Source organism: Cololabis saira, chromosome 22 (assembly GCF_033807715.1).
Source record: "Cololabis saira isolate AMF1-May2022 chromosome 22, fColSai1.1, whole genome shotgun sequence".
NCBI lineage: Eukaryota > Metazoa > Chordata > Actinopteri > Beloniformes > Belonidae > Cololabis > Cololabis saira.
The window spans coordinates 17,232,030-17,256,044 of NC_084608.1; the positions used below are offsets into that span (position 1 = coordinate 17,232,030).

At 39.8% G+C, this 24,015-nt stretch overlaps 1 protein-coding gene across 1 annotated transcript; it reads left to right on the forward strand.

The window, feature by feature from the left end:
• Window positions 1–7,322: 7,322 nt before the first annotated feature.
• cpa6 (carboxypeptidase A6) lies at window positions 7,323–23,887 on the forward strand. Its single transcript, XM_061713310.1, has 11 exons — window positions 7,323–7,675; window positions 11,080–11,155; window positions 16,440–16,564; window positions 17,494–17,608; window positions 17,755–17,856; window positions 18,603–18,707; window positions 20,258–20,368; window positions 20,686–20,776; window positions 22,336–22,538; window positions 22,656–22,740; window positions 23,020–23,887. Exons 1-11 carry the CDS (start codon window positions 7,560–7,562, stop codon window positions 23,232–23,234), a joined length of 1,344 nt encoding a protein of 447 aa, XP_061569294.1. The 5' UTR covers window positions 7,323–7,559; the 3' UTR covers window positions 23,235–23,887.
• Window positions 23,888–24,015: the final 128 nt, after the last annotated feature.

Below are 24,015 nucleotides of genomic sequence, written 5' to 3' on the forward strand. Positions count from 1 at the left end.
AGGGATCATAGGAGTTGTTTTGGGCTAAAAAGTAATTAAGCTGTTGAAAAAAGGCTTGATCTTTGAAGGATCTTAATTACCGGTAATAATAGGAGATTTGAGACAATTTGTTGGCAGGATGTCTAAACAGGCAGAGGAGGAGTTCAGCTGATTAAGATGTCCTCCAGGTGTTTGCTGTTAATAGATCAAAACTGTGTCATCATGTTTAAACCGGTTTATGGTGGACACGGTACATATTTTTATTTTATTGGTTTAGTTGATAGGGACAGTGCAGTTTAAACATAGTTTCAGTACAATGACAGCAACTGATGTTCTGCACATAGAGTTTATAGCTATTGCTAATTTGCAACTCCTGTCCCTAGTTGGGCTTTTCTAACAATAAAATACAATATAACAATATCTAGGACCTATAATACAAAATATAAAATTACATCTATTTAAAAACAATCACAAAATAAACAGTCACATAATCCCACAATCTCCACACATCATACACATACTCTCTCACTCATTCACTCCCTCTCAACACGCATCACACACACAGTAACAACATTTCAAAAGTGGGTACAATCATGTTGTGTTTTCAGCCAGTTCTTAACCATGGATGCACAGATTCTGCTATCTGATACCAATTTAATTTCATTCGGGAGTCCATTCCAGAGATGACCGCTCTATGCTGAATCTGCTGCTGATGTACCAACTGTTTGTCTAATATTTAGGATTTTGTGTGTGAAGAATGTGGCAAAGTCATTGCAGGCCATGGTGAAGTGAAATTCAGCTGCCACTGACACAGGAGGGTTTGTTAGCCTGTCAACTGTAGTAAATAAGGCCCGAGCGTTATAACTGGATTTGGTGATGATGTCAGAGAAGTAGTACTTCCTTACATTCCTCAGTTGTAAATTATAAGAGTGGAGTTTCTCTTTATAGATGTCGTAATGAACGTGGAGGTTTGTTTTTCTCCGTCACCATGGAGACTTCTTCCTTCGAGAGATATCCTTTACCTTAGTGGGAGCAATAGTATTCATAGCATTCAACATTTTATGGAAGCTACTGACGAGCTCATTGACTGAACCCCCGGACGGGGCAGGTGTTAAAGAGAAGGCCTTCACCGAGATGAAGACATTATCCATTATTTCCACCCACTGGCCTCACAGTTAATCAATTTATGACAGCAAAGGCAAACATCACATTGGTCTCATTGTTCAAATGTGTGATACAAGTCATTGTTCAGATTTATTTCTTCCCACTCACATTGAAAGGCGGTGTAAAAATACATATCCTTGCTTTTTAATGTAAGCCTCTTTGTGGCAGAATTCAAATATCTACACCACATATTAGAATAAAGAAAAGAAAAATAATATATATCAAAGGAAAGTAACCTATTGCATTGGAAAAACTCATTTCTAAGTAAGAAAAAATAAAACTTCTTGGGAAAAAAAGTACTATTTTAGACTATTTTTATAGTTTTAAAAATTCAAGGCAGGAACATTTCTTACCACGTTAACAAAGATTTTTTTGTTTAAAATAAGTAGATTTTGGGTAGATTTGTTGAATAGTATGCTTTTTTTTTGAGGGGCTGTTTGTGCAGGGTGATAGAAGTGCAAAGCTGAGTGATTAAATTCTTGTTGCAGAAAGAAAATCACTCCTGTCTATAAGCTGTAACAAGTCACAATTAATGCATTGTGCTCACTTACTTTGCACTAGTTCTTATTGCAATGGTGCACAACAAGAGGTCAAGATAAGTGGCGTAATAAATTCCTGGTATGTGGCTAACACAGACCTGCTTGTCTCTCTATATATTATTCTCAAAGTTCTTTGACTCAGCACAGCTTTCCTTTTTCTCCTCTCCATGCATTTTTGCTTTTTTATAAGTTATCAGTAGCAATGGAAAGCAGAACCAAAAGTAATTTCCCTTTTTTTTTTTTTAAATGATTTCAAGGTCCTGGAAAAAATGAACAAAGTAACAATGATAAGTAGCGCTACATGATCCTGGTAAAATTAAATAAAAGCTGTGCAAAAATAGCAAGGCACTTTACTTTTATCATTTAAAAAAGAAGAATGAACAAAGATTTATTATTAAAAAAAAAGTTCAGATTGCTTTCACGTCATAAAAGACGATAACATCTCAACTTTTGACTACAGAAGTGCTGTTTGTTTAATTTCAAGATTTAATCAGTGCAGTCATGGTCAGAATTAACGTAGGTTTGTGACAAATATAAGAAAAAAATAAACCAATTATGTAAATCAGATTAAAACAACTATTAAACATAATCAAAAAAAAGAAATGATATTGAAACCAGACCCAGTACTTCTTGGAGAAGTTGTGGTGGGATTGCTGCGTTAAAACTTTAATGTGCTACAATGCGCTGAGACTTCCTCTTAAACTGCTCCAATCTTATAAAATAACAAAAAAATAAAAGAAATAACTCTGAACAAAGTTTTTTTTTTGCTTGCCAGTGTGAGCACAACAAAGCATTCCTGCACACATCAGTGTGACATTCATGTTTGAGTAGAAAATGTCAACATGCGGGCGAGTAAAAGACAGAGCATGTTTTGGATTTCATTGGAATTCTGCTCTGATTCACTTGGAAACATTTAGCTGAAAAATAAAATCTGTTACCTCAGAGAATGACATTGGGAGAGAGACAACTTCAGCCAATAACAAGTCATTTAGTCTTTCAGATTATTAAAAAAAAATGTATTTGGATTTATTTCCAAAGCTGATACAGTATTCTGTTTTTAAAATCCTGGGGTGTGAATAGTGCTTTGCACCTGTGTAGCCCATTAAAAGAGTGAAATCAATATTAATGAATAACAGTTTAACAAAGGTGGACTGAATCTGTAGATTCACATAATTTCATTGTAATTTGGGTTTCAAGTCTCTGCCACATAAAACCCAATTTAAGGCATGTCACTTGCGCTGTGTTAAATTGTTAATATTGATCTAAATCAGTCCCCAAAGTGTGTCCCATTTGCAGTAAATATCCTCTGTCTTCAGTCTGGTCTCATAATGAGATTTTCTTGGAGAGGGGATTTCAGCTGAAAGTAATCACGCTTCAAAAGGACACTACTATGTTCATCCAACCTGCTTCTTTCACTATTGTGTCTAAAGGGACACATCTACACTTCATAAAAGAAATGAATGATGAAATTAAACTTTCGGGGAAACTCTTAATGCTTGCAAGATAAAACTCAACTCAACTACACACTAAATATGATTGTAAAACAAGACGTTAAACTACACTACATTGGTTTTTTTTCTCATAAATCACCAACAAACTTTACCTCCCAGAGCAATACAGAGAGAGAAATCCGTGTTTGGTTGATCATAACCACAAACACATGTCACTGCACCGTGGCTGTTGATGGTTTAGTTTAATGGGCCAAACAACCAGATTCGGTGCAAATGTTTCTTTTTTTTTTATATATATCACTCCATCGACAAGTTGACGTCTTCAGAAATCCTTTTCAAATAAACCGACTCCTCCTATCTTGTGCTTTTACCACACTCTTCTGACAGTAAGACACCATGAAATCAGAAAAAGTTGGAAAAGTATAGAAAATCCAAATAAAACAGGGATTTTCATATTTATGTAGTATGAAACTAAGATGTTTCATGTTTTTCTGATCACCTTCGCTTTGTGTTCATTTACATCCATTTAATTAATTGCAGGCCAGATACTTGTGTTTTTAAGAAGGGGAAAGAAAAAAAATACATTGATGTTTCATACAGACAAATGCAGCTATGATTTAGTGTAAAAGTAGACAAGCAGCATCCATGAAAGGCTTTCGCGGAGGCAGAGATGAGCTGAAGACCTCCACTTCATCAACAAATGCTTGAGAAAGTATATGATTTTTTTTCTGAAGACAAGAATCCCCAAAGAAAAATCAGAAGGGATGCAGATTATTTTCCTTCTGCAATAACATATGTCGTCAAACCATCCAAGGAATTTCAATGCAAACAGGGCGAGGGCACACGTCTAAAATAGACACCCACGATCTGTGACTCCTCAGACTGCAGTACATCAAGATCATTCAGTCAGCTGTACTGTAGAAAGCATTACCACATGAGCAAGGAATGGCTTTGAAAAGCCTTTGTCATGCACCACAATATGGAGTTACAATCACAAATGCCACTTAAAAAACTTCACTATGGTAACAAAGAAGACTTTGTTACCCTTGTCCAGGAGGGCTTCGACCAATCTGGTCTCTGAACAATGAAAAAATGCATTGTGGTCACATGAACGACTATTTCAGATCTTTTTTTTTAAAGAACTGCTTCCATCTTAGAGCTGTACAGTGGCTTAGTGGTGAGCACTGTTGTTTCACAGTTAGACAGTTCCTGGTTCAACTCCTGGTGGTAGTCTTTCTGTGTGGGATGTCTCCGTTCCCCTTCGCTTTTGTGTTTTCTCCTGGTGCTCCGGCTTTCTGACCCCGGTCCAAAAACATGTGTTAGGTAACTGCTGATTCCAAATGGAGAAAGGAGTGAACGTGTGTGGTTGTTTGTCTATGTGATGGACTGGTGCCCTCTCTTGCACCTATTTTACCTGAACAGAGCTGCTGGGATGGACTCCAGCTGCTGAATAGGACTAAGTGGGTATACATGATGGATGTTACTGTGCGTTTTGGACCAAAGATGAAAAGAGTCCTCCCGTCTGTGATGGTGTAAGGCTGTAACAGTGTCCTTGGCAAAGGTCATTTAGACTGCTGCGATGGTAGCACTAGTGCAGAGAGGCATCCTGAGATTTAGGAGCAACATGTGGTGTCTCCAAGAACAAATCTTTTCCATTTTTCTTTAACAAGGAAAAACCACATCACGGACACTGGACTCAGGGGCGACAATGAATGTGTACAAATGAAAAGGAACTGGCAAGAACAAAAACAAAAACATTAAATAATTTATGGTTTCGGCAAAGAAACAAAAGTTAAAAAAACTAAACAAAAAAAAACAACCAAAACCATTGAATTATTTCTTTTTATTTAGCCTTATCCACATTGCACCAAATTTTTTCAGTTGGGAGCTGAATGACTGCAGGTGTTTCTGCACTGCCATCAAATATGGAAGTCTGAGCTTAATGCAAGTGTTTCATATGTATTTTTGCATGATAAATGATAACGCCTCAAGCACTCTGATCTCCTCACAGCAATCGCTAATTGAAAATACACGGCACTGATTGTCTACTCTTTTTTTTAAATAACTGCTTCCACCTGTGGAAGATAGGCAATTGCGGGTTGAGCTTATAAAAAACAATTAATTTGTGGCTACCAAAGTCCTTGTTTGGGCTCCCTCCAAAGGCTTTGGAGGCTCAGCTTTAACCCCTGTAAACGTCTCTCTTTCACTTTTCCCCTTTGGGGCCATAAGGTCATGGGTGCACGCTGAGAGCTTCAATCTGTCAGATCCTGCAGAGGCCCCATAGTTTAACCCAACCCCTATTATTGCATTACTTGCACAAGAAGCACAAACACTACTTGTCTGAAAGCACACTTTCAAAGAGCTCTTTCACACGTATTGGTGAAGTTTGAGACTGAGGGGAGGAAAGGTGATGATTTACAGGCCGCCGGGTGCAATTCTGAGATTGCTGTAACTTAAATTCAACTCTGAAAAAGTTGCTTGCGTGTCCTTCACCTCCCTGTTGACCACAGCCCGAGGAGCAGAGCACTGCCACACACCCAGGTATGCCGTCCTGAGGTTTAAAAACAACATCAAACTGACTTCAGGTGGTGCCGTACATCATGGTACCCAACAAGTTATGACCGGCCAATGCCACAGCTTTTACATGCCAGTGTTTTTGCTCTTTCTGCAAGTCCCCCGAACACGATATACATGGAAGGCTAAGCAAGCATTTTATGAATATGCTTCTCTGTGCAGCTGCTGTGCTGCTCAGACGCACTTCACCTTCATGGTTTTATGTTATTCCTGAAAAATAGCTCTTTCGGGACCCCCCACCCACTTTTAACGATGGTACAGTCAGTTTAAGGTTTCATGAAGTTTTCCAGTGAGACGATACGGATTTTCATGACATTTAAACCAAATGCATTTTCCCCCACTGAATGACATTTGAGGTTCTTACAAGGTTCTCCTCAGATGGAGCCTTAAAAAACAGGAAAATCAATCACAGATTTATTCGACCAAAGCTTGGGGAAAGGAACTTAAAATGCCATTTTCTCCACTGGACTTCATGGTTTCTAGTCCTGAGTTTGTAACATTTACTGCTGTGCAGAATTTGAGTCACAACATCTTGCAAATATCTCCTTCTTAGCAGTATAACTGAGGTTATAATCCCCCTTTTATAACATCCCGTCTTCATTAAAGTGGGTGTACTGTACTGTGTCTGTTTGGGATTGGGAGGTGGAGTGGGGGGGTTATAATGGGAGCAGCATGTGTTTGGGCTTCTGTTGTACAGTAATTGGTGTAAAACAGGTGGCGCACTGTTGACACTGGAGGGAAGCATGTGAAAAATGCACTGCTGCCATGCAGTCACAAAAGAAAAGGGCTGGCGGTTGACTTAGACATTTAATCACTGTGTTGGGTGATACGTCGAGGATCAAACGGAGGCACGAAAAGCCCCGAATAAAAGGAAGAGGCATACAGCTCCACAGAGGAATCCCTGGTGGAGCCGGGCCAAGGCACTGACAGGGCAGATCCCAGACTAGGACACTACAGAGAACATCCAGCAGCTCAGATGACTGTTCAAATCAAATAAACCTCTTGACTTTAATTGTTTGTTGGTTTCAGTATCTCTTTGCTCTTTGTAAATGTATTTTTTACTTATCAAGTTCAAACAAAACATGTACTGTCTCAATGGAACATCCCAGTGTTGGTGCAGTACGTGACCCCCCCAAAAAGAGAGATTTCTGTGTTTTTTTTGTGAGTCTTATATTTGCATTATTTGCACGGACAAGCATACATTCAACTCTGAAAACTCTGATGCTTTATCAAAACAAGAGATGTGGTGAACATCTTCAAAGGAGCAGGCCACAGTGGACGAAAATGTCTCCTGTTCTGGTTACAACGAAACCCACTTCTATCACCTCTTCATGCATCACCTCAAATGTAAAGAGACACATCATTTCGCCACTCTGAGAATCGAGTTTCGTGAATGCGCACGCAGGCGCACGGGTGGACCTTTCCCTTAAGGCTGATTTATGGTTCCGCGTTACACCAACGCATAGGTTACGGCGTAAGGTCTGCGTCGATTTAACGCAGAACCATAATTCAGGCTTAGCGCACAATACAAGGCGGGCTGGAGAGGTCTAGTTACCATCTTTGGACCACGTGACTCAGGTCCTCCTCATTTAAAAAAAGGAAAGAAAAAAGAAGGAGCTTCAACTTTTTGCAAATCGCTCCAGAGCTTGAGCAGAGGAGGTGGTGGTAGGTGCTTCTCCCCCTGTGTGCCAGCTGACTGACGCGTTTGCGCCTCCAGCGCAGGAACCATGACTTCCAGAGACTGCTGAAGGTGCTGGACCTCCAGCCCTTGGAGCGCCTCTCTGCAGCTTATACCCTCATCCTTAAAAAAAATAAAGAAAAGTGTCTTCGGTCTCCAAAGCTCTGGTCAAGGATGACTCCCAGCCACCAGAGAGGCTTTTGCGTCTCCGCTTTGCTGGCGTGTGTGATAATCTGCAGCAACCTGCTATGTCCCGTTTGTGCGTCTCTCTACAAGAACCGCTACGCAGGGTGAGTAAAGACACCCCCAGGGGCGTCAATTGGGTATGGCAAGGTATGGCAGCCGCCACACCTTTGCTTCAGGGGGAAATGTAAATGTTTGTTTTTTTAAATACATTTATGGAATTACTCTGTGTCCATTTGTATTGATTATTCTATTACTTAATACATATAGAATAACTACAAATGCAAATCAGAACAACATGATCGATTTCACTAGTTATTATACACTGCAAAAACTCAAAATCTTAACAAGAATATTTGTCTTATTTCTAGTTATTACTTATTTCTAATTTTTAGTAAAAAAAAATCTCATTACATTTAAGACAAGACTCAAAAAACAACCATTTTCACCTGTTTCAAGTAGATTTTCACTTAAAATAAGTGGAAAAATCTGCCAGTGGAACAAGATTTTTTTGCTTGTAATGAGAAGATAAATCTTGTCCCACTGGCAGATTTTTCTACTTATTTCAAGTGAAAATTTACTTGAAACAGGTGAAAATGGTCAAATAACAAGTTATTTTTCTGGTGATGACTCTTGTTTTAAGTGTAATGAGATTTTTTGATTAAAAATAAGACATTTTAACTAGAAATAAGACAAATATTCCTGGTAAGATTTTGAGTTTTTGCAGTGAGCGAGACTGCATTTGAAAAAGTTCAAATTTTCTTGACCACACAGATAAGCTCCATAGCAGACTTGTGTGATGAGTATTTGCTGGACGTGTTGATTGATACTCTAGTTAATGTGACTCGTAACCTTGCCATACCTTAGCTTCGACTGAATTGACGCCACTGGACACCCCCCCTCTCCCCCGCATCCAGCCATTCATTTATTTGGGTTACCATGACTCCCGTTCACGTTTGAAGAGAGAGGAGTGCGTGAAACCTGAATTGACGCAAAGCCTACGCCGTAGGGACGCGTGCCCTTCGGCGTAGGCTCTGCGTTGGTGTAACGCGGGACCATAAATCAGCCTTGAGAGGGAGAACATACGGGCAAGAACAGGCGCACCATCTCAAGCCGACTGCCGACATTTATCATATGTTGACTTGAAAGGATGAACAAAGAAAGGCTTTGTACTCACCCTGTTCTTTGCTTTGGGATAGATTCCCTGCTTAAGACATAATATCACGCTTTTAGTTGACTCTAGGCTCTCTGCAGACTTTAGACTGCTGTCTGATGGCATTTGGATTAGACTGTATACCTGACATGTGCTGCTTCCGAGAGCCATTCAGATTAGGGTAATATGGGAAAGTTTGAGTCAGGCTGTCTCAGAAACTGGAGGCTGCAACTCTATAAGCTCTCCTTGTGAGGCCATGTGTTTCTATGATTACAAGAAAAATTGGGCATTTGTTTTAATAAGAGGTTTCTGTCAAAGGTCTTGGCAAGCAGCTTACATGGCCAAATGAGGGCTAAATTATCCCTCTTAGAAACCAAAAGAAGTCCAAATTTGTCCTCGGATGTGGAATTCTGGAGTCATGAAGACTTCAATTAGGGCCACCTGTATAGTAATCTGAGTAAACATGCAGAGGGGAGGACTTTGGGGCATGTGAAGATATTTACGGTCTATTTCAGAAGAGCCTTTGAAGTATTTTAGCAAGGGCACAGGGAGACCTTCACTTCTGGAAAACTTTTCATCCTCAAAATACAACTATTTTGTTTTTATATTTAAAAAAAACAACAATAAAAAAGTGAAAATACAACTGCATGTGCATGCATGCACATATATGTGTTAATACAATTAATTCATTTTTATATTATGTCATATAACTCATAAAAAAACCCTTTGACTTTATTGAACACCAATATGCAGAAAGCATCAAAACACATTTCAGAGTCAGCTCTGTTTTTTTTAGCGCCAGATCATCTTAAAAACTAATTGCTTCCATCCCAGAGAGCACTCTGCTGTGAGAATCAACAGACTGACAAGTTAAAGACAGCTTTATCTCCCAAATCCCTGGAGCTGTTGGTTACAAAGCAAAATGTCTTTGCCTGGGCAACGGCGTAACAAAAACAGTCCGTCACCTTATCACTAAAAGTTGACGATTCGGACTGCAGAGCCAACAGCTGCACGTGCCACAACCCTGAAAGCGTCAGAGCAGAGGAAGGAGAAAGTCCAGATAGGATCATCTAAAAAGTCATCTTAAACTCATCTTAAAAGTGGATAGTTAAAATGAAACATCAAGATTTATATCTTGAAATCTGTCTAGATTCACATCTGAGACCTGGCTGCCCAGTACTGTTGCCATTAAAGTGGTGTTTTTTTTCTGAAATGTGGGATCCACTTATGTGGGACACTTCAGCCCTTTTGTTCCTCAAACCTCAGAATGGCCCACTGGCACCTTTGTCTAATGGGGCCCAGCTTCCTGTGTGAGAGGCTGTAAAAACCTTTTTGAAAGAAGCAGAACATGCGAGAGGAAGATGCTCAACAGGAATGTGGACACTCAAACAGTGTGGTATGTAAATGAGTGGGGAAAAAAAGAGACTGTTGTTAAAAGCAGACAATACACTGTAGCCACGTTTGAGATAAGTCCAATTAAAGGTTTGAAACACTGTCAATCATCCCTGCTTTACACTTTTTGAATATTTTGAAATATGATGCTTTACATCAAATCAATCACCTTTTTAAAATTCTGCTATCATCTCAAATCAAATTATTCTTGATTTGCGGTTTAAAAAAAAACTTTAAAGTCCTCAAAACCAGCAAAAGCACCTCTGATTTCAAGTTTTATTTTAAACATCATTGACTCAAAAGCGCTTTGTTCAAACCTCCCCATCCATCTTTGGTTTTTTGTAACTAAACACATTGTGGAACGTCTTGCCTTTCGCTTTATAGCATCCCTGAATAAAGACGCTTTGTTTCTAACTGAACAATATATATTCCCAGAATGGGGAGAAAAAAAAGCTTTCACTAGGATATAGAACTTGGAAAACACCTTAAATTAATTAGATAGTATTAATTTCCAACGAATAAATACAAAATAATATATATGCCTTTGATATTAGACATGTAATTACGTCACATCAGAGGATGTTTAGAGTTTGTGGTGATTTACAGAGTAAAAATGTAAACAGCTGCTGCTACTGTATCTGCCAGAAACCTGTTCCAGGTGCCGCCTGCAGAGATGGAAATATAATCCTATAATGATGTCTCAGACAGATTGCTTGGCTGAGGGTTGGTTCTTTTCCTCTGTAGGACTCTGAAAAATGAATCAGCCATTGCACCATCTCACATCTGCTATTGTGAGTGTCACCTTCAGTTTGCACAAAAGGCAGGTTGATTACCCGACTCCCTGGTCCGGATGTGGGACGCGGTCTGAGGAAAAGTGGATCAAAGTGGAATCAAGTGTTGTAATAACCCTTCGGGGCACTGTGACTCCGACTGTAACCCAACACCTAACGGGTTGTGTTTTAACAGTGATCAAGTCCTCAGGATTACGCCAAGAAACGATGAGGAGGTCCGAACACTCAAGGAAATGCTGCGACAGGTGAAGGTTGGTGCTTTTTTTTTGTTATTCCCACACTTTAGACACAAGAAAATGTAGTTGAATCCCTTGGAATTAGATGGCTTTCTGTGTCAATTTGACATTAAAGGTGTTCTGATCCTCATCTAAGTCACAATAATAGATAAACATACTGCTGTTTTTTTTACACACCCACTAAACATTCAAAGTGCTGGAAGGAAAAGCAAAAAAACAGCAGTTAAAAGTTGGTTGAACTTCCTTTGGCTGCAGGAACTTCAAGCATGCACTTTAGGTAGTTCTGGCTGAGACCTGCACAACGTTCAAGAGGAATTTGTTGATCATTCCTCTTTGCAGAGCAACTTCATTTCAGAAACATCTGCAGGGTGTCTGGTGTGGACGGGCCTCTTCGGTTCCCCTGCAATGTCTCTATATGGGGTTAAGTTCGGGACTCTGGTTGAAACTGCTCCAAAAGGAGGATTTTCTTTCTCTGAAGCACTTCTGCTGTGGATTTAATTTAATGCTTAGGGTCGTTATCATGCTCCAGCACACAATTTAACAAAGCTTCAGCTGACAGCAAGCATGATATTATTTATCATGATATTTTTTGGTAAACTTGAATTTTCCTTTTGCTATACATTTTTTACAGGGAAAAAGCTGCAAACAAGCCCAAATCATGACGCTCCCTCCCCTATACTTCAATATTCCTCCCAAAAAGTTAATCTTTTTTCCCCAGCAGTCTAAAACACACTTTACCAGTAGCCTTGTGGACTTCCAAAGTGCTTTCTGGCAAACTTCAGAGACACAAAGATGTGTTTGCTTGTTTTGTTTATTTTTTCTGCAGGGGTAACCCGCTTGTTCAATAAAATACATATAATAGACTCATGAACAAAGATATTTGCCAGTTCCTGTGATGTCATCAAGCCTTTCATTGTTCCTCATGGGCTGTTCTTTACTGCGCTGTAACTTTGTAGTCATCATAGCTGGGCGCCAACTTTCAAGAGGAATAGCCACAGCGTTAAACTGTCTCCATTTATGGACAGTTTGCTTGTGTCCAGATGGATGGCTGAGCATCTGTATCCCTGCAAAGCATGGTTGACATTCCTATGAACAGCAAACATCAAATGCTTACTCCAAGGGGTTCTTAAACTTTTCCTATTAGTATTATACAAGTAAGTGACAGACAACAAGAATATCGCCCACGCTGAGGGATGTACCTGCTCTGTAAGGAGCTCCAGACAAACATGAGGTACAGATAGTTTATGTGGTGTGTGTGTGTGTGTGGGTACTTAGATGTTTTACATTTTACAAACCCCATGAACATGTGCTTCAAAGATACTGAAATCAAATGGGAACCCCCTGAGGACACGGACAGGCCTTGCCTCTTTTCCCAAACTCATTTGGAAGTAATTATCCATCAGTATCAGGAGCACAAGCGTGCCCTTTTCCTTTTCTTTCTTTTTTCCACAGTGATATAGTTTCTTGATAAAACCTGCACAAATTGTTATTAAAACATGTTGTTTTCCTTTTTTTCTGAGAAAAGGGGAAACCAGGCTCTGTAGACAGTGAGGTAATATTTAGTTGTTTATTTCCATAGCAGTTTGATTGAGATGACTTAGACCGCAGAATAACATTTGAAGACGTGACCGAGCAAATAAACACAAGAAATCTAAGTAGCTGAAACGTTTAAGGAATGTTTTGGGAAGGGATTTTGTTTTGTAGACTCTACCTACACGCAGCATGCTCAGTTTTGGCATACTTTTCCACAACGTATTAGCAATCGAAGTGTACAGCTTTAGGGAGAGGGATCGAGCAACCCTAGAGCAGCAAAGCTCCAGCAGAGAGCGGGACATGGACTCAGTTAATGTTTATGACATGCAGCGAGGGGTTACAGGAGAGAGCCAGGCCTCAGGGCGGTCAGGACCTGGCCCAAACTTTGTGGATGGAAGTGCATCTAACATGATGCTGCAAGGCCAACTGAGGCGGCAGCAGCAACTGTTTGGACAGCTGTGGATATGTGTTCTCAGGCGCTTAGTCACACTACCATGCCTCCAGTATGCCCGAGTCAAAGTTTTCACTTAAGGCTACACAGGAGGTCAGAGTCTGTACACCACAGAATGCAGGGGAATCAAAAATCACACTCAAACTGATTATTTTGTTTGAGTCAGGAATGCAATTTTTGCATTAAAACTATCATGAGCACTTTTACCTATTTCTGATCCAAGCACCTGGTGGTGGGTATGTGGTCATATGCTTTGCTGTCTTAGGAGCAAGAATCAGCCAACATTTAAGTGCCAGTTAAAGTAAGATATATTTAAATGTTACATATTACATGGTATGTTACGAAATGCCACAGTGTTTTTTCACCCTGGGTCGGTCCGGTTTCACCTGGTTTAGGGAGTGTAGCGAGCTACTCCACTAAGCCCCATCTCCATCTATCGTGAGCTGTGTCTTATTTGAAATCAGCGTAATTGCTTTCAGAGTCCTATAAATGAAGCATGATGGGAAGCTGGGTGGAGATAAAGATGGGGAGTCTGGATGAATCTACTCTGATCGGGGTCTTTGGTGTCACAGTTTCCCGCAAATTCAGCAAACAGCACACTCACGCTCGCTATTTCCAGACTTGCAGTATCTAACTAAGAGTTAAAGTTTATTTATCCATGAACCACGCCCATTATGCTAACAGTGAAGGTGTTTGTCAGAAAATACGGGCTTAAGCTCAGTGAATAGTTATTGTGGGTAACCGACTGCATTAACTGTTAATTCCCATGTGATGAACGGAGGTTTAACTGGATTTTATTCATATAAAATGCACCTTAGTTGTGAAAGCTTGCAGCAAGTTGTTGCATGTGACTGCCTCCATGTCATCCTGTGTTCAAAGAGTTTGCTTTTAAATCTGTGCGCTGTCACTGTCTAGATGTTAACACCCCATTTACACATTTAAGTTTTTAATCCTAGGATTATCAGAGTCATACATAAAATGGAGACTGAACACATAAATCATGAAGGTAAAGGTTGCATTGTTTGTTGTAGCTGCACAACTCATGACTATCAGCATCAGAACAGTCAAATACATGATACTAGACCAAAAACAGTATATGGTCACAAAAAAGCTCCAAGCTCATCCAGCACAAAACCTGGACAACAGTTAAATACTGAAATACTGCCTCTCAGCATACACCATAACTCTGGGTCTCTGGTTTAATTAATGTACGATCCTTCATAATCTAATGCAGAAAAGTTCAAATTCGGTCTTCCCAACAAAACTAAAACTTACTGGACAAGCCCCCTATTTTTATTACAACCTGGCTTATAGGCTGCATCATAAAATGTTGACTGGACACATGAATTAAGAGAGGAAAAGTTTTATATTTTTTTTAAATTAACATTCAGGATCTGAGAAAACCAGCTCCAACAAGCAAAACAGCAGGAAGAATGGTGAGGCTGTGTCCATGCACTGACTCCTGCACTGCTGATGCGAAGCCTGCAGGGAGGCAGAGAGGTGTGACATACATATATGCCCAGGCTGAAGTTTCTTTACAACCATACAGGAGTTGTTTTGTTCAATATTTTTCGCATCTAAAAAGAAAAACCAAAATGTTGGTATTGAGATGAATTTCTGTCAGCCTATGGGGAAACTGCTAATTGCTAAACCTCTAGTAGATGAGATTAAACTGAAATGAAACCTCCATAAGCTTGAAGTGAAACATCGATGGCCTCGTTCTGAAATTAGTTGCAGAAATTCTGTCCGTCTCCCGTCAACAGCCGCAGAGGCGAGCGACATGTTCCAACTCTCATTCAAATGGACCTACAAGTGTGTTTCCTTTTAAACAATTGTACATTCTATTTGAACTTTTGCCAGTGTATCATAACCTCTTAACTGACATAATGTTTCTAAAACAGTCTTTACAGATCACTTGGTTTGTTTCAGAATCTTCTATTCAGAAGAATAGACATGTTCCTTTATCTGATTTGGCCAACTGGTTTTCATTTACTCGACACAACAAACAGTCAGCTCTTTTTATTGAACTATAACTTTGCCCTTCTTGTTCTAGTACCAGCTCAAACAAAACACCACACATTCAATTGAATGCAGCCACCCAGCATTCACAGACACACATTCAGCAGATAAAAGATTCATAAAGCCGACAAATAATACAGCTTTAATGCTCGTAAATAGAGCTATTAACTGTTAAACTGAGAAGTCGTATAATCTGATAAGGGACGTTTAAGTGCCCTTTTGGCATGTGTGTTTTGGATTTGTTTTGCTAACAGAGGAAACATTTGGGGTACTTAACCATTTGGAAATGCCATAAAAGTACGGGAGAGGAGAGGGGTGCGTACTGGAGGGCACCAAACGTTCCAGCCCTGAGTTTCCGATCCAGCGGGCTCCAAACAAGTTGAATTAATCTGGTATGCATTATGTGAGCTATTAAACCAATTGACACATTAACAAGCTTTGGTACCAGCCTGCAACTGTCTGCTCCCTTGCTGCAACAAATGAAATCCTGTTGAGGATGTTCGACGCATGTAGACAAACACGGACACAGTGGATTTTTGTCTAAAAAAACGTTCTCTCCTTCACTTATTCTTCCTTCAGTCACTCTCCTGCTCTCTGTTATTTTATCAGTCTTCCCACATGGTGTCTATGTTTACTTGGGTCCCGGTGTGTTTGTCCAGTGGCTTGTTTGTATTAACTGAAGTGAACAGCTCCAGCAGTCCCAGCCTGATAAAGTGCTGACACACGGGTTAGGTTTTTTTTTGTTTTGTTTTTTTTGCAAATGTGAGGTCACAGAGGAGATGAAGGGGAGAGCTGAGGAGGAGTCATTTATTGTGGGCCGTTAAGCAATTTCATGCCGTTAATGCTGCAGCTTTTCCCAGAGTCGCTTCATCGCCGAGTCTGCGGGTTTCAGTCCAGGTCTGACTGAAACTATTTCTTACAGTCATTAACACCAAATGTTTGACACTATTACAAACACTTCACACATAATAGTGAGGTTTTTGTTTGAGTCAAAACATTGTCATTAATGCCAGGATGCTTTTTAAGGTCACTTGCATTATTATGAATGAATTGGCACAATTGTTTCCTCAGTACTATCAAGTTATTAGTACATTAATTCACTATATTGCCAGTTTTTTAATACAAATATTGGTGTAAAACTTAAGAGTTGGCTTTAAGTGTTTATTTTTTGGTAATTTCTACCTATTCACAGTCAGCAAAAGTGTCATTTTAGGTGAAATATACAGTACCTGCTTTATCGTCTTCTTCAATTCCTTTTGGCTCTAAAGTTTTAATAAACTAATTTTTCTGCTTCAGGTGGACTTCTGGCAGCCGAACATTGCTTCTCTAATCCATCAAAATGCCACAGTGGATATTCATGTGAAACGTAAAGACACACAAAGACTGCATATGAGCTTGACGAAGAAGAGAATAGTTTATTGGTAAGTACAAAAACAGCTCATGTGTATGCAAGCGATATCTAGTTACCCTTCAAGAGTTTCCACAACCCAACACATGTCAGTTATCCAACACTCACTGCAATTACCCAGCTTTTCCCACACATGAAATATGATTTGCACATGCAGAATTGGCCATAGCTCACATCCAAAAGCTTTAAACACTGCCACAAAGCTGCGACGCAGGCGAACACTCAGACGGTATGTCAGAGCCCGTCCGGCTATCTGCTCCAAAGAGCAAGTCTTTCATCTCTCTGCACCACCCCTCATGAAAATTAACGGTGAAATGATGCAGATTTATCAAAGCAACCACAGCCAGAAAGACTTTTATAACCATCCCAGTCCTTAGGGAGAAATTTCAGCTCTGAGGACAAAAGAGGATTGCTCTACAGTGGACTGCATTTAAGTGGTTGTTGAGGTTTTAAGAATTATTCATACGTTATTAAACTATTTAGAGAGGAGATGTGTGTAAAGGTAGTCAAAGAAATGTTGTTGCTGGCAAAACATCATATCATCTGTGTCTGTCTGGGATGGAAAATGATGACGAACGAGCGTTGGACCGTGCATCAAACGAGTCATTAAACAGATAAGGATGGTCTGAATTATGGTGTGACTTTAATTTCTGCTGTAGAACTTGCCAAGTGCAAGAAAACTAGTCGGGATGTGTAATCAAAGTCACAAGCGAGTCAAAAAATTGATGCGGAGGCGCAACATACTAATCCTTCAGGCGCAAACTTCAAGAATGATATATGATGCATTACTTTTAATGCTGCAGAAAAAAGATCCAAAGTCACAAGATGTGTGAAATTGAAAATGTTGGTCGTAGACAACATTAGATCCAGTTTCATGTTCAAATGAAGCTGGTGTTTTAACGGTTTGCTGCCATGTGCATCATGTCCGTCTGCCTCCCACAGGGTGCTTATCCCCAATCTACAGAAGGAAATTGAAAAGCAGACGGTGCATCGCTCCTCTCGCAAGCGAAGGTCGGAGTCGCAGTATGACTACGAGGTGTATCACTCCCTGGAAGAGGTACATGTGGCGCCCACCTCGCGTCTCTCACACATGCAAAAAAGGCCACAACTCTGCACAAGTTTGCAAGAATATATTAAGTAAAATCAATGCTTTAAACAAGTCTGATGATGTTCACTCCTCTACATTATTTTTTTGCCCCCAAGATCCAGAGCTGGATGTTTGAGATGAACAGAACCCACAGTGACCTGGTTGATATGTTCTCCATTGGGAAATCATATGAAGGAAGACCTCTTTATGTGCTTCAGGTTAGCAGAGAAGGCATGACAAACACTCACTGAATAACTGAAATAACATTTGTATTACAATTACGAATATTGTGTTAATTAAAAAGAAAACTTATATCTGGGATACAAAGATGCTCCTTCACAGTAACATGTCCATCTAGAATTAAACCATCTGTAATTTACAAGCGCTCCAGTTCCCTCTCATTTTCGTCATGCTGGTCTGTTTAAAGACTCTGTCTCCCTTTATGAAAGCTGAGTCGAGGGACATTGGAGTCCAAAGTAAGCAGCTGCAGCCATGTCTCAGTGAGACACAAAATCATTCGGCCAAAAACAGCACCGATCTGCTTTTATCCAAGTCCCATTTTATATGCCAGTGATCACATGTTCTCCATGACAATTCACAGAAGGAATGGTTTAACCGCCCTCTTGTTTTTGCCCACCGTTCTACTCCCATTCTGCTTCATCAGTGCCCCCAACTTTCTAACATCTGGATCTGGGCATTACACAGGCTTCAATTAACCTCAGTCAGCTGCTCCCATATGTACATAACCTTCTTGTCGTCATGGTGACTCATAATAACAGATGTTACAAAGGCCCAGAATTACCAGCAGAAGTCCTCAAAGCAGCACGGTATCCCAAAAAAACAGAGTGTCTGCTTTAAAGGGAAAAAACAACACATCTGGAGATGATGCAAAGAAAATCACGGCAGGACAGGCAGCCCAAGGTCTCTTCTTTCTCTCACACTGATGGTGGTTGTGTCCTGTCAGCTAGGAAAGAGAAGTCGGCCGCATAAGAAAGCCGTGTGGATCGACTGTGGTGTTCACGCTAGAGAGTGGATAGGACCTGCCTTCTGCCAGTGGTTTGTCAAAGAGGTAAGGGATGGGTTGTTTTGTGTTTTTTTAAGAAGACCAGCTTTCATATATACATATGTTTTGCCAGGCAGATCGTTGACTTGCAGTGAGCAGTTTGGGATGTATGAAGCCTTTCCAAAATAAAGAAAAACACCATAATTCATGTTCATGCACAGTTATGCAAATACATGGGATTTTTGGGGGGTTTTTAAATGCTGTGCAAGACATTTACACAAGTTTCATCACACCCTTTGGATGTTGGTTAATACTGACTGAAATCAGGGCCAGACCACAAACAGACACTGGCTGCAAAAATATTTTATAGGGACTTACATACCAGATGAAAGGGATTTGAAGTGCAGCGCAGCACAGTGAGTGCCAGAAATGTAAGGAAATCTAAAGGAAAGTCTGAACCAAGGATTTGGGGAACTGAGACACTTTTGAAGAATTCAAAAGTGCTATAAATGCAGATATATAACTTCTGTTTTACATTATCAAAATGTATAGCAGAGACATTTAAAAAAAAAGTAACTGCTTCAACAGTACCTCCAAAAAAGGAGCACATGCACGTTTTACAGTTTTTCGAGCCCCTCTTTTCATCTTTGAACCTGTACATGCTTGATTTCTTTCCTCACACGATTATCTATTTGACCTGAGATGTGAGAGAAGGCGATGAGGAGAAAAGAAACACGATTGTTTTCGAGCCTTAATTTAAAACTGATGCCGGTAAGAAACGGCATGTGTAACAGCTGCATCTTGTCATTATTTTGTTGCATCTTTCTCCTGCATTTTATCATCTCTGTCAGATGAGCATTTCAGTGTTTGTGGCAGTGCATAAATGTACTTTTAATTAGGTCTGCAATGTATGAAATAGTATGCCCCCTTTATTGTCCCAAATGTCAACAAGAATTCAGAAAGGATCAACGGTTATAAATTGCAGAAAAACCTCTCCTTGCCTCCAGATGCCTTTTAGAAATTGAGAACTCCTTCAAGATGTTTTGCTGGGACTGATTTCCAGATCAGAGTCAGCAGAACAAGAAACGAGGGGACACAAGGAGGCTCAGATCAGTAAAACAGAGAGAGGGGCATGTCTCGGGTTTTTTGGTTTTTATCATGAAAAGAAAGCAAAACTCAAAATATAAAGGGAGTGTAGGCATAAAATAATAAGAAACAGACTGTGAGCGAGAAATACACAAGGAGAAAAAAAAGCATTTGACTTGTGACAGCAGTAAATGCTGTTAAAACGCATGAAGTGGAAAGTCGATTTTCTGTGATGTAGTAACTAATGTCGGCCACTGGAGGTCAGGGCACCCTGTATTAAGGAATTAAGCACACTTGGCCCACGCCTGGTTAGAGTAGGTAGTGAGCAGCATTAACCCAGTGCCCAGATCAACCAACTCCAATCCTGACTCAGCAGAGTATTCACCTGCTGTATTATGTGCATTCAGAGAACTGGATAAGGCTGAATTAATACCAGCAATTACATTATAACTGTGACAACAAAGTACAACCTTTCATTCTATTCTCCCTTGATCATGCTTCATCTAACTACACGATTTGTGTAATTACAGGCCATCAACTCGTACCAGGACGACACAGTAATGACACGACTCCTCGACCAGCTCAACTTCTACATCATGCCCGTCTTCAACGTGGATGGATATCGTTTCAGCTGGAACTCGGTACCACTGGTTCAGCTGTTTGTGTTTGTTTTTTGTTGTTTTTTTTTAGGAGAGGTGGATCTACTTTAGTATTGAATAGTCAAAGCTGTTATTCCCTTGAAATATTAACAAAGGAGTACACGACAAAATGTTTAAATAACTGAAAAAGTCAGAGAACTAATGTTTTATCTAAAGCTTAATTTCTGTGTGTGTGATAAGGTAATACATGACATTTAATTGTTTTCACAGTCATCACTGGTTATAAACTCTCTAAAGAAAGGAGTGACTAAAGATCAGTGTTTAGTGGATTATTCAAGGTTTCTGTATTTGTCCTGCAGGATCGATTCTGGAGGAAGACGCGGTCGAAAAATCGCAAGTTTCACTGCCGAGGAGTGGACGCCAACAGAAACTGGAAGGTCAAATGGTGTGGTGAGTTATTTTGAAATCTAAAGAAAGTCGACATAAACAGCTTTAACTTGGCAAGCTACTTAATGTAGCTTCTATTAATTAGTGCAAGCTCTGGACAGTATGCACTGATGCCGTTTTGAATGTAGTGGGTGGTATGAGTGAATCATCACCGCTCCATGGTGCAGACATATTGAGATTTAATGTGAGATGAGAAATAGAGACGTTGAATGATACGTGCTGTTTCCTCATGGGAATATTAGTTTAGTTTAGTATCTTCGTATCTAATGAAAAACCTTTCATCAAAGGCACCCACCGTCAGTGAGAACACAGACATCCTTGAGCGGATGCACAGTTTATAACATTTTAAACACATACTGAATGCACTATTCTGTTCTTGAATTGAATCAAGAGGGGAAACAATCATGTTTTCTGCAGGATGGAACAGAGGAATGTGCACAAACTTATCGTGCAACTTGCAAAATAATCAGGACAGAACCCATCCAAAGATCATTTTTAGCCTGACTGAAGCCCGATCTTACAAACCTACAATTTTCACAGTTGCATTGCTTTTATTATTCCAAGGTGCAATACATTTCTAGGGGGCTATTCACATGTAACTGTAAAAAAACCTGTATAATAACCGTCACTTTCACAGAAAAGGGAAGTATGTCTTTTTGAGTCTCATCATCAGGACATGATTTAAATGTTCACTCTATAATGAAAGACTCATGTAAAACCAGAAATGCCTTTGTAAAGTGCAGAACCAACTTCACGTGGCACACTGACACATTTCAACCTTCAGACTTTTCCTGGTCTGCTTTGACCGTGACTAATCAAAAAGAAAGATATGTTGACAACTGTTTGGCAAAAAAGTCCTTTGTGATGGTCAAATATTGTAAAACTGTTTGTATTTCTGAGAAACTACAGTCTTGAGACCAACCAAACTAAGTCCTGGTGTCAAGTTTAGTTCTGAATGATCAAAGCTTTGCTAAGACTTTACTTGTCTTCCTGTCTGGCACTTCTGCTGCAATCAGGTGTGACAAAGGAAAAAGAAAAAGAAAAGAAAAAAATAACAATCTAGGTAGTTAGGATTTGTCTAACCCCCCTCTTTTTCTTGTGAAAAAGCTTTAAACTTTTTTAAACATTTTATATGGTGGAAAAATGCCATACGCTGTCCTGGGGTGGTAGCTATTCTGTAATCCAAACAGAAAACATAACCTCCTCTTGAGGGAGAAATAACTTTTGTTTTCACTATTTTGTTGTGTTTTCCCCCTGTGAGCTCTTTAAATCTGTGTTAAATCAGTTCTGAATCAAATTAAATCAGTTCATCCACAAAGCTGGATAGAGCTATACTACTATCAGTTTCTGCTACCTGTGGCCTTATAATGTTGTTATGGTTACTAAATTTGATTTCCATGTAAGTGTAATTTGTCTATAGTCTTTCCCTCTTTAATATCTATTCTTACCTGATAGAAATATGAGCAAAAAAACTTTTTTCCCCCTTTGGTATCCGAATATGCCACTTCTAAAAGTGATGAGATCATTTAAATCTAGTCTCCGGTGCCTCTTTCTTTCCCCAGATGAGGGCGCCTCCTCTCATCCGTGTGACGACACCTATTGCGGCCCCTTCCCAGAATCTGAACCTGAGGTCAAAGCTGTCGCCAGGTTCCTGCGCAAGCACAAGAAGCGTGTGAAAGCATACATATCCATCCACGCCTACGCGCAAATGCTTCTCTACCCATACTCCTACAAGTATGCCATGATCCCCAACTTTGACTGCGTGGTAAGGGACCATCCACTGATACGTATTCTAGCCTCTTTTGATCCACCTGTTTGAGCTTTTCTAACTTCATGAGAAGACACAGTGGATTACAGATGCATTCATGTTGTCGTTGTTCAGGAGTTGGCAGCTCAAAATGCAGTGACAGCCTTGTACTCTGCTTACGGAGTGAAGTACAGATACGGACCTGCCTCCACAACGTTGTGTGAGTTCTCTTTTATTTGAATCTTAACATATACTGTGTTCCTTGTGACGTATACTACAGTAGCAGGGAAATTAGATATTATTCATATTGCTATGCCAGTTATTTTAACAATCCAGAGTCAGTTAAGCATTTCCCTCACTACTCTCGATGTTCCTCTTAGGAGCATCAGGTGCAAATGAAACACCTAACCTGGAATCAAACCAGCTTACTGTCAAGTATTACTGGACTAAGCTTTTTCCACCCTTGTGTTGGTTGGTTTTGTTTTGTTTTTTTGCACAGATGTTAGCTCTGGCAGCTCCATCGACTGGGCCTACAGGAACGGGATCCCCTACGCTTTTGCATTTGAGCTGCGGGACACGGGATACTTCGGTTTCCTCCTGCCTGAGTCCCTAATCAGCCCTACCTGCACTGAGACCACGAGAGCTGTGAGAGCCATCGCATCGGGTCTGCTGAAAAAGTGTGACACGCACAGGGACAGATTTCCATATATATGAGCAAAGTAAGCCGACGCCTTTGGCTCCCGAGACTGCATATTCCTCTGAGATGTTATCAGGTGAAGAGCTGACAGGGACAGTCAAAACAGGAATTGGATTGTTTGGGGTTTTTTCTAGGTTTGTTCATACTATTTATGACTTTTGATAAGACATGATGGGCTGCATTCAGTTTGTTTACCTCCGATAACCTTTTCTTTTCCTTATAGTGAATGATTGTCATGTGAGCAATTGCTAACAATACAGCAGCACTTTCTTTTCTATAAAAACTCAGCAAATTTTTGAATGTCTTCCAATGTTTTCTTATAGTAAACAACCTGTTTCGGGCCATGTCTTTATTTTATTATAATTTTTTTTTAAATTAATCTCAACAGTTGCCAGTTAAGATTTTCACCTAATGCCTTTATTACTGCAAACTTGTTGTATATAATATGCTTTTATTTGACATTTAGTTTTTTTTTTGGTAGAACCATGCCTTTTTTCTATCTCCCTTGATACAGAGTGAAATATTAAGTGGCCTGTCGCCTCTGTAGCTTTCTGTGTGCCGTTACTCAGGTATGGAAGAAAGACAATGTCAGAAATGTTTACTTGTGACAGCTCACGTGCTAATAATGTATGATACCTGACTGTAATAAATGTTTTATAATGAAGATATTTTAAACCATCATTATATCTTGAGTATGTTACTTATTTATGTGTGGGCTGTTTTATAATTTACACATTTGTATTTTTTTTTCTTTTACCAAACATTGGAAGCAAAATTAATGTAATCTTGCACAGATCT